The sequence below is a fragment of the Coenobita brevimanus genome, chromosome 93 (genome assembly GCF_032717465.1).
Source record: "Coenobita brevimanus isolate Jiangsu-jjx chromosome 93, ASM3271746v2, whole genome shotgun sequence".
NCBI classification, from domain to species: Eukaryota; Metazoa; Arthropoda; class Malacostraca; order Decapoda; family Coenobitidae; genus Coenobita; species Coenobita brevimanus.
In genome coordinates, this window is record NC_137046.1 from 26,125,962 (window position 1) to 26,139,176 (window position 13,215).

The 13,215-nt window shown below is 42.8% G+C and overlaps 1 protein-coding gene across 2 annotated transcripts in view; it reads right to left on the reverse strand.

The window, feature by feature from the left end:
- Positions 1 to 13,215, reverse strand: part of pit (probable ATP-dependent RNA helicase pitchoune) — a 341,853-nt gene that overhangs the window by 106,925 nt on the left and 221,713 nt on the right. For both annotated transcript variants that reach the window (XM_080282378.1, XM_080282377.1), the window contains one exon: positions 9,742 to 9,902. In XM_080282378.1, the coding sequence (XP_080138504.1) occupies positions 9,742 to 9,902 (161 nt within the window). The remainder of the gene's footprint in view (positions 1 to 9,741; positions 9,903 to 13,215) is intronic.

The following is a 13,215-nucleotide window of genomic DNA, read 5'->3' on the forward strand; positions in this document are numbered from 1 at the left end:
TAGCAGATGCTAGACTGAAGCAGAGTGAGGTGGGAGGTTCCAGGACTTGGCAAGGTTGCCAAATGGAATGTACAGTACTGTACAGCACAGAAATTTGCTAGACTGGCCTAAACAGTGAAAAAAATCCACCATACAGATGGAAATTGGGGAACATTAAAGAAAACAATGCTAGATAGGACTTTACAATACACCAGTCATGGAGTAAACTTCACCATTTATTATCCTCCAGATTTAAAAAAAAAAAACTTCTTAATATAGCGGGCAATCCTCCACATTAGCAACACTGTGGTGGGAGGTGGCTGGCGGGCCCTCACAGGCTAGAACATGATGAGCTCGTGCATCATCATAATGAGATTTGGCTTCCCTTAGCTGAGATTTCACGTCTTAGGGGCATTTTTACAAGAATTTTCTGAACGAGCCATCACAGCCTAGAACGATGCATCATCATCCAAGATGGGCCTTCTGTCAGACATCATTTAACGACTTTGGGGAAATTTTTCCGAGTTTTTTTTTTTTTACTGATTTCGAACATTTTAAATTATTTTCATTAACGATTTTCATGTAACATTACAACTTGTGCATAATTCCGACTTACAGGATGCTGACTTGCAGAGGTTTTACTGAACTTTAAAAATATACAGTAAACTCCTGATTATCCGTCTCGGCACTACCTCACATATGACATCATTCGGCATAGCTAATGGCTGAATTAAAATGGTATCTAGCATGTGGAGTGGATGGGGGATGATAATTGGGTGAGGACGGTGAGAAGTGTTAATATTGGGTGTGGGTTATGAGGGGTAGACTAAGAAAGACATGGGACGAGGTCATTCAGTGTGACCTCAGGGTTAAGGGACTGAACAGGGAGGCTGCAATGGATCGTGCAGTGTGGAAAGCCGCCATTAGATGACCAAGGCCGACACACGCAAGCATGTTGGAGCCTTTGAAAATTAAATGAAATGAAATGAAAATGAATCTAGCAGAAAGCATAAAATCTTTGACACTACCCAGCACGAAGGACCCTTTCTTCTGGCTAAAAGTACATTATTATCCTGCATGAAACTGTTGTTGTCATCATACCTCCAGCCACAATCACAAAAAAATTAAAGAAACTACACAAAAAGAATGGGGTTATACTGTACATGTATTGTAATATGAAAGGGGTGGAGTGTTGAGGGAGGGGGGAAGGGAGGGAGGACTGACGGTTGGTGGGCCTAGCAGCACACGGGGTGTTTGGTGGTGGGCAGGGAGGCTGAGATGCAGTGGTTGGGAGCAGAAAAGTTTTGACTGGCTAAGGCAAAAGAGGGAGAATTCTAATGCAGAGTTTTCATTGGCTGGCAGCAGGAAGGTGGATGTTCTCTTACTCTCCACTGTACAGTAAACCCTCGATATAACGAACTAATTGGGGGGAGGGGTGGGTTGCTAAATCTGATAGTTTGCTATATCCGAGGGTCGGTATTATAAGAGGGATAACCAAACCTAAGTCGCTGTATCCGGGGAGTCGTTCGGTCCTACGTTTGCAACCACAACCTAAACTTACTCTAGGAAGTTTTACATGAAGAATTCAATGGTTTATGTAGTTATACATGTAAATACAATACTGTATGAAGTTGTACATATAAATACAAGTAATCCCTCTAATACCCGAACGCCCAATATCCGAACATCCCCACTAACCGGACATAATCGTCCAGGGGTCCAATATTCCGAAAATGGTCCGAAAACCGCAAAAAAATCGAAAAAACACCAATTCATTCCCGCCCGTAATTTGAACTTGGCACGGGGGGCGCGGGACAGCTTTGTTGTGGCGCATCATTCCTCCGACGTCCGCTACAGCGCCCCTACATCCTCCTCACTTTCCGCCTGTCTCTTATCGTGAGTGAATGCTCGTCGTCATGGCTGCCCACGTGCTCGCTTTTGTGGTGGTGCCTTACCTGCTGCAGGCACTCCTGCTGCTCTCGTGCCTCTCCTTCGTGTGTGTGATGATGGCCCCGCTGCCTGAGAAGAGGAAGAGAGTGGTGTTGACTCTGGAGAAGAAGAGGGAGATATTGGAGAAAGTAGATGTGGGGTGGTCTTCGTCCCGCATCCTCCGCCAGTTCAACCTGGCCCAATCTACTTTGTTTGATATTAAGAGATCCCGAGACAAACTCATACAGTACACGGCTGACTTCTCGTCAAGAAGCAAACGCAACATGGAGAGGAAGGTGATGTTTACTCCCAAGTTTGCTGAAGTCGACCGCTCCACATTGATTTGGTATCGACAGCAACGAGTGACTGGTGTGATGGTACATGGTATGGAGCTGAAGGCTGCTGCTGAGAAGTTCGCCAGGCTTCACGACGCCCTAGACTTCAAGGTATACGAGGGTTGGCTCTTCGCGTTTAAGTTACGGCATGGCCTTACAAATCGTAAGGCTCATGGCGAAGCTTCCGACGCTAACGAGGATGGAGCTGACGAGTTTCGGCACAAGGTGAAGGGCTTGATCGACAGAGAGGGCCTCACTCTCGGTCAAGTCTACAACGCTGACGAAACTGGCTTATTCTATCGCTCTTTGCCAACGAACACTCTAGCCGAGGAGACGGAGAAGCGTGCACCTGGCCGCAAGCTCTCCAAGGAACGGATATCTGCTTTGTGTTGTGCCAATGCTAATGGCATGCACCGGCTTAAGCCCGTTATTGTTGGCCGCGCAAAGCAGCCTCGGTGTCTTCGTGGGGTGATGGATGTCCTTCCTGTCGTCTGGTACCATTCTTTGAAGGCATGGTTTACAGCCCAGATCTTCAAAGGCTGGTTCCACTGCCATTTCGTCAAGGAGGTCATACATTACCAGACAGAGAAACTGGGAATCCCACACGACCAGGTAAAGGCCTTCCTTCTCCTCGACAATGCACCTGCCCACCTGTGCGACAAGGACTTGGTGGCTGAGAATGGCTGCATTAGGTGCATGTTTCTGCCACCTAATACTACTGCTCTCATCCAACCAATGGACCAAGGAGTGATTGTGGCAACAAAGAGGCTGTACCGAAGGAAGTTCCTGGACGAGGTGATGGTTGTTCTCGAGGACGAGGACGAGTGCAGGGAGGGACGGGACACGCGAGACCAATGGACTTTGGAAAACCTTCGCCGCTACAACATCAAGTCTGCAATCTACAACTGGGCCAGTGCATGGAAGGAAATCCCTGTCAAGAGTCTAGAAAATGGTTGGTCTCGTCTGCTTCTTGGAACGGATGTGGAGTACGATTTCCTAGGTTTTGATGTGGATGACTTCCATGCACGTCTACGTACGCATGGCGATGATGTTGATGTGGACGACGTGCGTGAGTGGTTGGATGACGAGGAGGGCGATCCTGGGTATCAGACCCTGTCTGATATCGAGATCGCATCTTCAGTTGCAGGTGTTAGTACCCAGCTTGGAGATTCCGACGAGGACAGTGACGATGATGTGGACTCCTCTCAGCATGACACAACTCCAGCCATGCCCAAGCTGAGCGCACTCCAGGAACACCTAGAGTTCATTCTGGACTACCTGGAACACCCGGACTGCGACAGGGAGATGGGGCCCTTGGGATTTGTGGAGGAAGTGCACGCTTTCAGGCAGCGCATCATTAATTGTCAGAATCGTCGTTTCTTGCATTGACAGTTTTTTCAGGCCCGTGACTCCCGCTGTGCCCAGCCCTGGCTCCACTCCGCTGCCTCCCCAAGACAGGCCCTCGTGCTCCGAGCCACAGCCCAGCACATCAGGCACGGTGGAGTCACCGCTCAACGTGAGTTTGCATCTGTCTTCAGAGTCGTCTGCAGTGGGTACGCCATCACCACGACCCAGCGACGCACCCCTAGGTCACCTGCCAGAGATACTCTCTAACTCTGACAGTGAATAGACGTCAAGAACTTCTCCACTAGACCACACGGGAATTTACAATGTTGTGCAGTGAAAAAAACAGTGCATTGTGTTAAGGATTTACAGTTGTGAGTGAAAAGACAAACATATTTTGGACTAAATATAATGTAAATAGACTAGTGTGTTTTTGCTTTAGAAAATGGTTATAAGAGTGGAAAGACTTAAAGTGCAGAGTGCAACACTTATTATGTTACAATGGAGCATAAGTTAGACAAGAGTGCGCACTGTGAAGAGAATGGACTTCTGAGTGCGAATGACTAAGTTCAGTGCAAGACTTCATGAACAGTGTACTGCAAGTGCTTCAGGAAATCCTTCTTACTGTCAGAGTCTGAGAGGAGCCAGTTATTTTGTAAGTAGGAAGAAAGTTTCATACTGTACTCTACTGTATTTTCCATACTATACTTACCTCAAACACCTCATTTCACTCTTTTATGTCCCTTATTGGTGTGAATATGCTGTGTCTTAGGTGCTATGCATGTGCAGTAGGGAGGTGTTTTTCTGAGTTGGGCTAGGTTAGGGTCCATAACTACCAGTCCAGGAGCCAGGGACTTGTAAGTACCCAGAATGTTGAATATTGTATGAACCTACCTCAAAAACCTCATTTTATGCTTCTTTTGCATTTATTTCAGTCTTTTATGTCCCTTATTTGTGTGATTTGGGTCTAAAATAGGTGCTATGCATGTCCAGAGGGAGTTGTAAAGGTGTTTTTCTGAGTTAGGGTCCATAAGTACAAGTCCAGAAGCTGGGGCCCAATATCTGGACAGGACCACCATCCGGACCTGCCTATGGCTCTATTACGTCGGATATTGGAGGGATTACTGTACCTATAACAGGAATACAGTATCATGTAGTACAGAGATAGCCCGATTATCCGGGCTATATGGTGTGAAGGGGTGCCTGAATAATCCGAAAGCACGATTAATCCAGTTAAAACAAACACAAGTACAGTACTCTACTGTTAGATTGATTTATTAATAGAATACATTACTATTTGTATCAGTACTCTGCCCTTCATACATACACACAAGAATGAAGAAAAGAATAAGCACACAAAAAAACCTATTACTTCACTCCGAATCTGGGTCGTCCACCTCAGGTGAACACGAACGGAGCAATGCCTCATCAACGGGGGAACATGTAGGTGGCGAATTAGCAGCTGTGGACCGGTGTGTATTTGAGACACCTGAAGGGCCAGGTTCAGGGGAAGAAGCTGCTACAGTGCCGGGAGGAGAACCAGGGGGAGTAGCAGTACATGGAGGGAAGAACTGCAAAATCCTTTAAAAAAAAAAAAATACAGTAGCTGCCTTTGATGTGTGCATTCTTGTAATTAATGAATGCTGAAACAATAAAGAAAATTGTGAAACTTCGTAATGTAATAAAAAAATAAAAGCGCATCATTGTTACGTAACTTACCAAGTCTGACGAAATCCTGTGCCCCTGTGCTGCCGTTGTATGATGCAATCTCTCAGCTCCCAGATAGTGTTGTAGCACCGAGAAAACTCGGCATCGTCTTCCATCCCATCCAGGAAACTGAGGAGGACATCAGCAGCTTCACGTGCCTGCGAGAGTCGAGGCCTAGGGACGCTGGCTGCATCATCATCGCCATCCTCATCATCACTATCATCATTATCTCTCCACTGCACAGACTCGGCAATCTCTTCGTCTGTCATAATTTCGAACCCAGGATCTCCTTCATCAGCTTCCAACCATTCCATAATTTCATCAGCTGTTGCCTCTTCTCCCCCACGTTTTAAAGGTGCCAGGTATGGCTCAAACCCATCAAAATCTTGGACGGCTTCCTCGTTTTGCAACAGCTGGGACCAGGCATTAGGAAGCGTCGTCTGTTTCACATCATCCCAAGCCTTGGCCCAGTTAAATATGGCAGACTTCAGAGAATAATTTTTACACTTTGACAATGTCCTTTGCCCTCTGGTATCCTCATCCTCGTCATCAACCACAACCATGACCTAAGAAAATACATGCAGACGAAAAAGAAAGAAAAATATGGACGTGCCAGATCTCCGCAAGAAACTGTCGTACCTTTAGGTTAGGTTGCAAGATTTCACTTTCGTATTTTTTCTTCACAATTAATTTTTATTTTGTAAACCTCTTCTATAAATTTTATTTCATTAACCTCTTCAATAAATTTTACTTCTCTGGGATAGTCAGAGTAAGTTGGTTAAGTCCACTGGACACAAAGCAACCTTGCCTGATCGTTACAATCTCGTCACATGTTAGCCAGCACAAAAAAAAAAAAAGGGGGGGGGGTTAGGTTAGGTTAGGGTTTAGGGTGGATTAATTTATTAGGTACAGTTAAGCTATGTTAGGTTAAGTTTAGTTAAACACTTAGATTTGGCCATCCCTTCCGCCATTACTAATATTTTCAATCAGATTATCGTCATAGTCATATTACATGTATGATTATTCATTTGCGCAACAAATGAGGCCTCAAAACACTCAAATGAACTAAAAAAAAAAAAAACTATGAATGGATTAAAAAACACCAAAAATAGGAAACAGCAGTAAGGGAAATATTGCCCGGTTTGTATTATCATTTGCCCGTACCTATAACTGTCTTTTACTCAACGTACTCAAAGGTGGTTTTCGTTTCCCAGCCGGATGCTAGGTTAAGTTTGGTTAAATTATTAGGTACAGTTAAGCTAGGTGAGGTTAGAACACTTAGGTTAGGAGTCACTTCCAACATTAAGCTTACGAATCAAACGAGTTGATGGGGAAACAGATTTTACATGAAATGTTTTACCGCCTCAGAAATATAATTAAAATATAATAGACTGTCAGGAAGAACTGATTTGGTAAGGTGCTTTTACTGCCTCTGATAAAGCGTATGTTTACCCAAAGAAAAGCTTTTTTTGCACTAAAGGAATTAATGACACTTACGATGAATTAAAACTTACCTCCTCAAGGAATCGTCGTTGGTAGAGTCGCTTGGCTGCACATATGATGCCTTGATCCATAGGCTGGATAGCTGATGTTGTGCTGGGAGGCAGCATGATGCACCTGATTTGTCCATCATCACTCACGAGTTCAGAAACACCAGGATGAGCAGGGGCGTTATCAAGCAGGAGAACTGCTTGTACACGAGCTGGTGCAATATTCAGGACTTCCTGTTGAAACCTTTGCACCTCAAGGATGAAATTATTAAAAAACCAGTACTTAAAAATCGCTGATGTGAACCAGGCTTTCTTGGAGAAGTCATACAGAAGAGGTAATTTATCCATGCAGGTGCGGAGACAGCGTGGGCGACGAGCCTTGCCAACAATGAGCGGCTTCAACCGGTGGAGACCATCAGCACTTGAACAGCACAACACAGACACACGGTCCTTGGAGATTTTGCGACCAGGAACAGACTCTTCATGGCGCTGTGCAAGTGTATTCAGGGGAAGTGACCAGTAGAATAAGCCGGTCTTGTCAGCGTTGTATACCTGGGAGAAAAGAAGACCCTTGTCTTGTATAAGCTTCAGCAGTTTCTCCTGAAACAGCTGAATTTGTGATGTATCTGCATCCAGAGACTCGCCAAACACACTTCAGTTTACCATTGCATGCCTTGCCTTGAATCGAGAAAGCCAACCATCAGATGCCTTGAAACCCTGAATGCCGATATGGTTGCTAGCTTCTCTGCAGCAGACTTAATCTCAGCACCTCGTACCATAACGCCGACACTCCGTTGCTGAACAAACCACTTATACACTGCTTCCTCCAGGCGATCATCCACTGCAATTTTCATGGTTTTTCTGGCAGCCGAAGACCCACTAACTTTACAGTCAATGGCTATCTTACCAGAGAATTCCATGAGTTTAGCCTTGGACTTTCGAATGTCAGAAACAGTTTGTTTGCCTATTCCATAAAACTCTGAGCTGCGCTTGATATTCCAGCCTGATTCAAGTTTTTTAATCATTTCCAGCTTCTGTTGCAGCGTCAGGACAGTTCTTTTCCTCTTTGTTGGTGGTGGAGCCATGGATATAATGATGAAGGGCATCGCCAGCATCACAAATATAAAAATAAACAACGGCCATAGTGGTAGATCAGCAGGGGTAACAAGTGAACTAGCCATGGTGAATGTCGCACACGTGAGTGACAGAGTCAGAAAAGGTAGGTCGTGAGCGGGTGGCACGGGTGGGGGGTTGACTCACACTCGTTTACTCGTAGCTTGCTCGCTAGCAATCGCGGTGCTTTCTGTTTCAACTGGAGCTATCGTAAGTATAATTTTATGAATTATTGTACCGCTGAATCATTCAGTTATGGCCCGAATATTCCGAAAGCTGGATAATCCGAGCCTGGATAATCGAGCTTTCACTGTACTGTTACAGTACACTTACTGTGCCAGGAAGGGATGCTGTTGACGTTCACTTACTGTGCCAGGAAGGAGTGCTGTTGAAATACACTTACTGTGCCATGAAGGGATGCTATTGGAACCATGGGCTGATTCGCAAACTTCCCCTGCATTTAGCGACCTTTGTTCGCAAAATACGGGGGAAGTTCGGCCAGGATTTGGCTGTTCGCTACATCCGAAATTCACAATACCGGGGTTTGTTATATCGAGGGTTTACTGTATTCCTCCGCCGTTTTGGTGCCTATATTCAAACGAACCTACACTGCACTCTATGTCTCTTCCAAAACATTATTATTATTAAATGGCAATGTTGTGATGAGTTTCCCTCCAAAACCTGGCTGGCTTTATAGTGCTTCTGTGGCTTTCTGACATGTCGCATTGCTGCCCCTCCCCTCCCCTCTTCCTCTCCTCTCTGGTAAGTACAACTTACAGTATTCTGAAGTGTACATTACTGCACTGTACAAGTGATTGCTGGACTCTGCTAAGGCACCAATGAAAGTGTATTGGAAAGAAAAGTTAATTAAATTGTGGTGTATTGGAAAGAAAGGTTAATCAAATTGTGTCACTAAACAAGAAGAGTCGATAAAAATGTGTTTATTTTACTAAGCAAAATAACCATGCAACAAAGGAATTGTTAACACAATATAAAAAATCATTTAGACAACTGTTTCCTCCCAAGTGAAATTTGTCCTTGCTACGATGGAACAAAAGTTCTGTTGTGTTTTGTGTGGCAGACAGCTAGAATTTCGACTGAAGAAAGTACAGTACGGTGTACACAGTACAGCACAGTAGTGAAGCATGGTTCATTTTATGCGTGTACTTTCTGTTTTTTTACTGTTTTATTTTGGATGTTATTGTACAGTATTCTCCAATAATGTCTACATCACCACCACCATCATCATTATCATCACAATCAACATGCAATGTGTTTCTGTACATAAGATTAAAGTGTACTTCACAGTACATACAGTGTTTCAATATTAGAAACACCTTTTGGCTGATTTTTGACGGTTTATAGAGCTTATAACGTGCATTACACTGTACATGTACTGCCAGGTGAAAGAAAACGGGTCTCCTGGCTGGGGAGACTTTATTATTATCCCCATCATCAACATGAAATTGCTTCAGCATATAAAATTACAGTGCACATAACAGTACATTATAGTATTTTATTTTTAAGAATGTCTGTTAGCTGCTTTGTGACATTTTAAAGCGTTTTATAGGGGGTATGACAGTTGATAAGTGTTATAGAGTTGGGGGTTAAGGGCCCCTCGGGGGAACTTTTGCATAACCTGGCATATTGAGAGTATACGTCAGGCTTTTGGCTCTATTACGCTAGATAATTGGGAGTTCACTGATACTGTAACCTTTATATCTTTCATAATTCTTGGTTACCTGAATGAATTTCTTTGTGACTGGAATATATACTGACATCTCAAACTATTTTATCTACTGATAAAAACTGTGAATAAACTACAATGACAATGAGTAACTTACATGAATAGCCATAACTGGAAGGTCAATGTAGTTCAGAAGTTCATGGTAAAACTTGACTGCCATGCATGAACTAAGGAAAACCATGACTTTCCTTTTCTTGTTCTTCTTGATGAATGTATACAGTACTAGAAATCTCTTGTCAGCAGGAACTACCAAATATGCTGAAAAACAAGTTTAAAGTTAGCATTCATAAAGTTCACCTTCAACACATAATTATACAGGTCAGCTTATTGTAAAAGTGACTGCTGATCTGTAAAATGCCAGTGAAAGAAAATTAAAATATGGGAAATTAAAAGGCAGAAACACACGTCTATAAATAATTAAATGTCAATAAAAAAATCCAACAAGACTGCCAACATTCCCAAGGGAATGGAAGATGATCTCCATAAGAGTTACAGTACACTGACATGCAGTTGTGGTAACTGCCATGATGATTAATGAACAGACACAGAAACATCAGATCTCAAAATCTGCTTGTAATATGGGTTAATGTCTAACTCCATAAATTTGTTTAAAAGACCCATCCATCATCCAATCCTACATGCCCCATGAGAAGTGTACGAGCCCAGGGCTAGGCAAGTTGGTCCTGACATTTAAGATGAGAGTGACCAGTCTCACTCATCCCTAAGTGGCATTACATGAGCAATATACCCCAACCAACCCTTGGATATAAACCTTAACCGGCTCAATCTGACTGGAGCGCAATAATTACCCGCTAAACCACCAGGTGCCAAAATTTGGTTATATGGTTACCACCCAGCGTAGTAAATGGTTTCCTGGTGTACAGGATACTATTTGGCTTGACACTCAGTGTACAGTCACCCACAGGCAGAAGGAAGAGGAAAGAATGAAGGAAAGAAAGACATAAGAGGAAGCGTAATGTCACCCAGAGGCAGAAGGATGAGGAAAGGATGAAGGAAAAAAAACTGATATTGATGAATGGAAAGAAGGATGGAGGAGAGGAATGGGCAGACACCTGAGAGCAGCATTACATTGAGTAAGTGGATGGTGAACACCCCCACCTACCACATTTTAAAAGACCCAAATACAAAAAATACATAAATAATGAAAAAGATGTCTGGGAATATTGGCCCAAGGAACAATAATGCCAAGTTTGAAACAAATTGGTGAGAAAAAAAGAATGGCATCAGGTTGAAAAAGCACTTAGAAGAAAGAAGAGAAATAGAGGAAATAGTAACTCTTTACACTTGGTGTGGACACCTAAATATGGCACTACAGTGGGATCACCGTATGCATGGACTAGAATACTACAATAAGTCAACATCTCTATACCCTTCCAAAACAAAACTCCAACTTGTAATGTCATAAATTCAAATTCCACAGTGGCACAATGCCCAGTTGTTGCCTAAAGTTCTTTTGTCAAAGGATGCTGAATAGTAGCAACCCATATAGTCACCCACTGTGGTTTGACCCCGGTTAAATTTCTTGTGCTGATTTACAAAGATGGATGAATCAGTATTATATTTCCAGTCATAAGTACAGTGATGATGAAAATACTACCAGCAGAATAAGCAAATTTCCTGTAAGAAAGGAATAAAGACAGTAAGGAGAGAAATGTATATATATATATATATATATATATATATATATATATATATATACACTCAAGTCCCCTAAGGCACTGCTAACTGGTTCTGGACCGCACCCGTGCCATAGAAAACCGTGCCGTACAAATAACTAAACATATGGGAAAAATGGAATTTGGTACTACACGTTCGCCCAAAGTCCCCTTTTCCATCCCACTTTTCCCCATTTTTCCCCACTTTACAAATAAACACAATCAAGCAATCAGTCAATGCATGTATTACATGTAACAATAGGCACAAAAAACAGGAGGGTGATCAGCTTTGTATCTACTTTGGCAATACCACGCGCTGCAGATAGAGCAAAAAAAAGCTCGGACAAGTAGACACAGATCAGCTGACCGACCAAAACATTAACGATGGCGGAGGCTGCCTGGTCAAGCACTGATTGAAGAAGTTTGTTTTATAAAGTTTGTATGCTCAAGTGTCAACAAAATTCTCATTTAACACATTAACAATCATTCTTATATACGCGATGATGATGAAGGGAGGCATTATACTTCGTCTTAGCTCAGAGATAGGTGCTTTGTCATTAACCTGTTCATGGTGGTTTTACAAACAAACCTATAAACTAGTCACAATACCCAAAGAATCTATAATGTTTCATTACTTAACACAATGAATTTGGTGAAGTTTAACCTCCTCATATGAGAGAAAAATGTCCATGGTTGAAGCACTTGTAGAATGGAGCTGAAGTGGTCGCCAACTTCTTTGTTTACAAACAGGGAAGCGCACCACCAGGGGATTTTGCCCTCGTGTTTCAAACCTTGCCGCGCCCGCGCCAAAGGTAGTTTATGCGTGTGGTTCATTTTGGGGGAGTCTGGTACCTTGCTGTGCCATAGAAAACCGTGGCATAGAAGTCCGCGCCATAGGCGACTTGGCTGTATGTATAGATATATAGTATATATATATATATATATATACTGTATATATATATATATATATATATATATATATATATATATCAATCAATCAATCAATCAATCATTTCCTGTGGCACCCTCGGGGATGCATAGGGCCTCGATGAACTCACACCACCACATCCTATCTTGTGCTAACTCCTCAAGATCTCCCCAACACTCATCTCCAGCTTCCCGTCTCATTGTCCTCACCCACGTCTCTTTTGGCCTTCCTCTACCTCTCCTACCAAGCGCCATCCACCCTGGTGTACCTCGTACTATTCCCTGTCTCCTCTACACATGTCCTAGCCACTTCCATCGTGAGAACCTAACATATTCATCGACCGGCTGCACTCCCGTTATTTCTCTAATTCTACTATTTGGTATCCTTTCCCACCACTTAACTCCTAATATTCTTCTAAGTGCTTTATTTTCAAACACCAAGAATTTATTTTCCATAGTCACTGTGCTGTACCAAGACTCGTGTCCATAAATTAAGATACTCCTAACCATTACCTTATAAAGTTTGATTTTTGTATGCACAGAGAAATTATTATTCCAAATATTTTTAAGCATTCCCATTGCCTGATTAGCCTTCTTTAACCTTTCCTCGAATTCAACGTTCAAAGAACCATCCTTGGCTAAATAAGTACCTAAATATTTAAACCTATCAACTTGCTTTACAACCATACCTCCAATTACACATTCCTGTGCATTTTCCATATTCATATTGATTATTTCAGTTTTTCCACAATTAATAACCAAACCCACCTTGCGACCTTCACTCACCAAACAGTCCAACACTCTCTGCATCTCTTCTGGCCCATCACAAATCAAAACTATATCATCTGCATAATCTAAATCCAAAAGTTTCCTGTTCTCTCCCCAAAGTATACCTGCACCGGTTTCTGTTCCAACGCGTTTCATAATGTAATCAATGACCAATATAAATAGTAAAGGCGATAGAACAC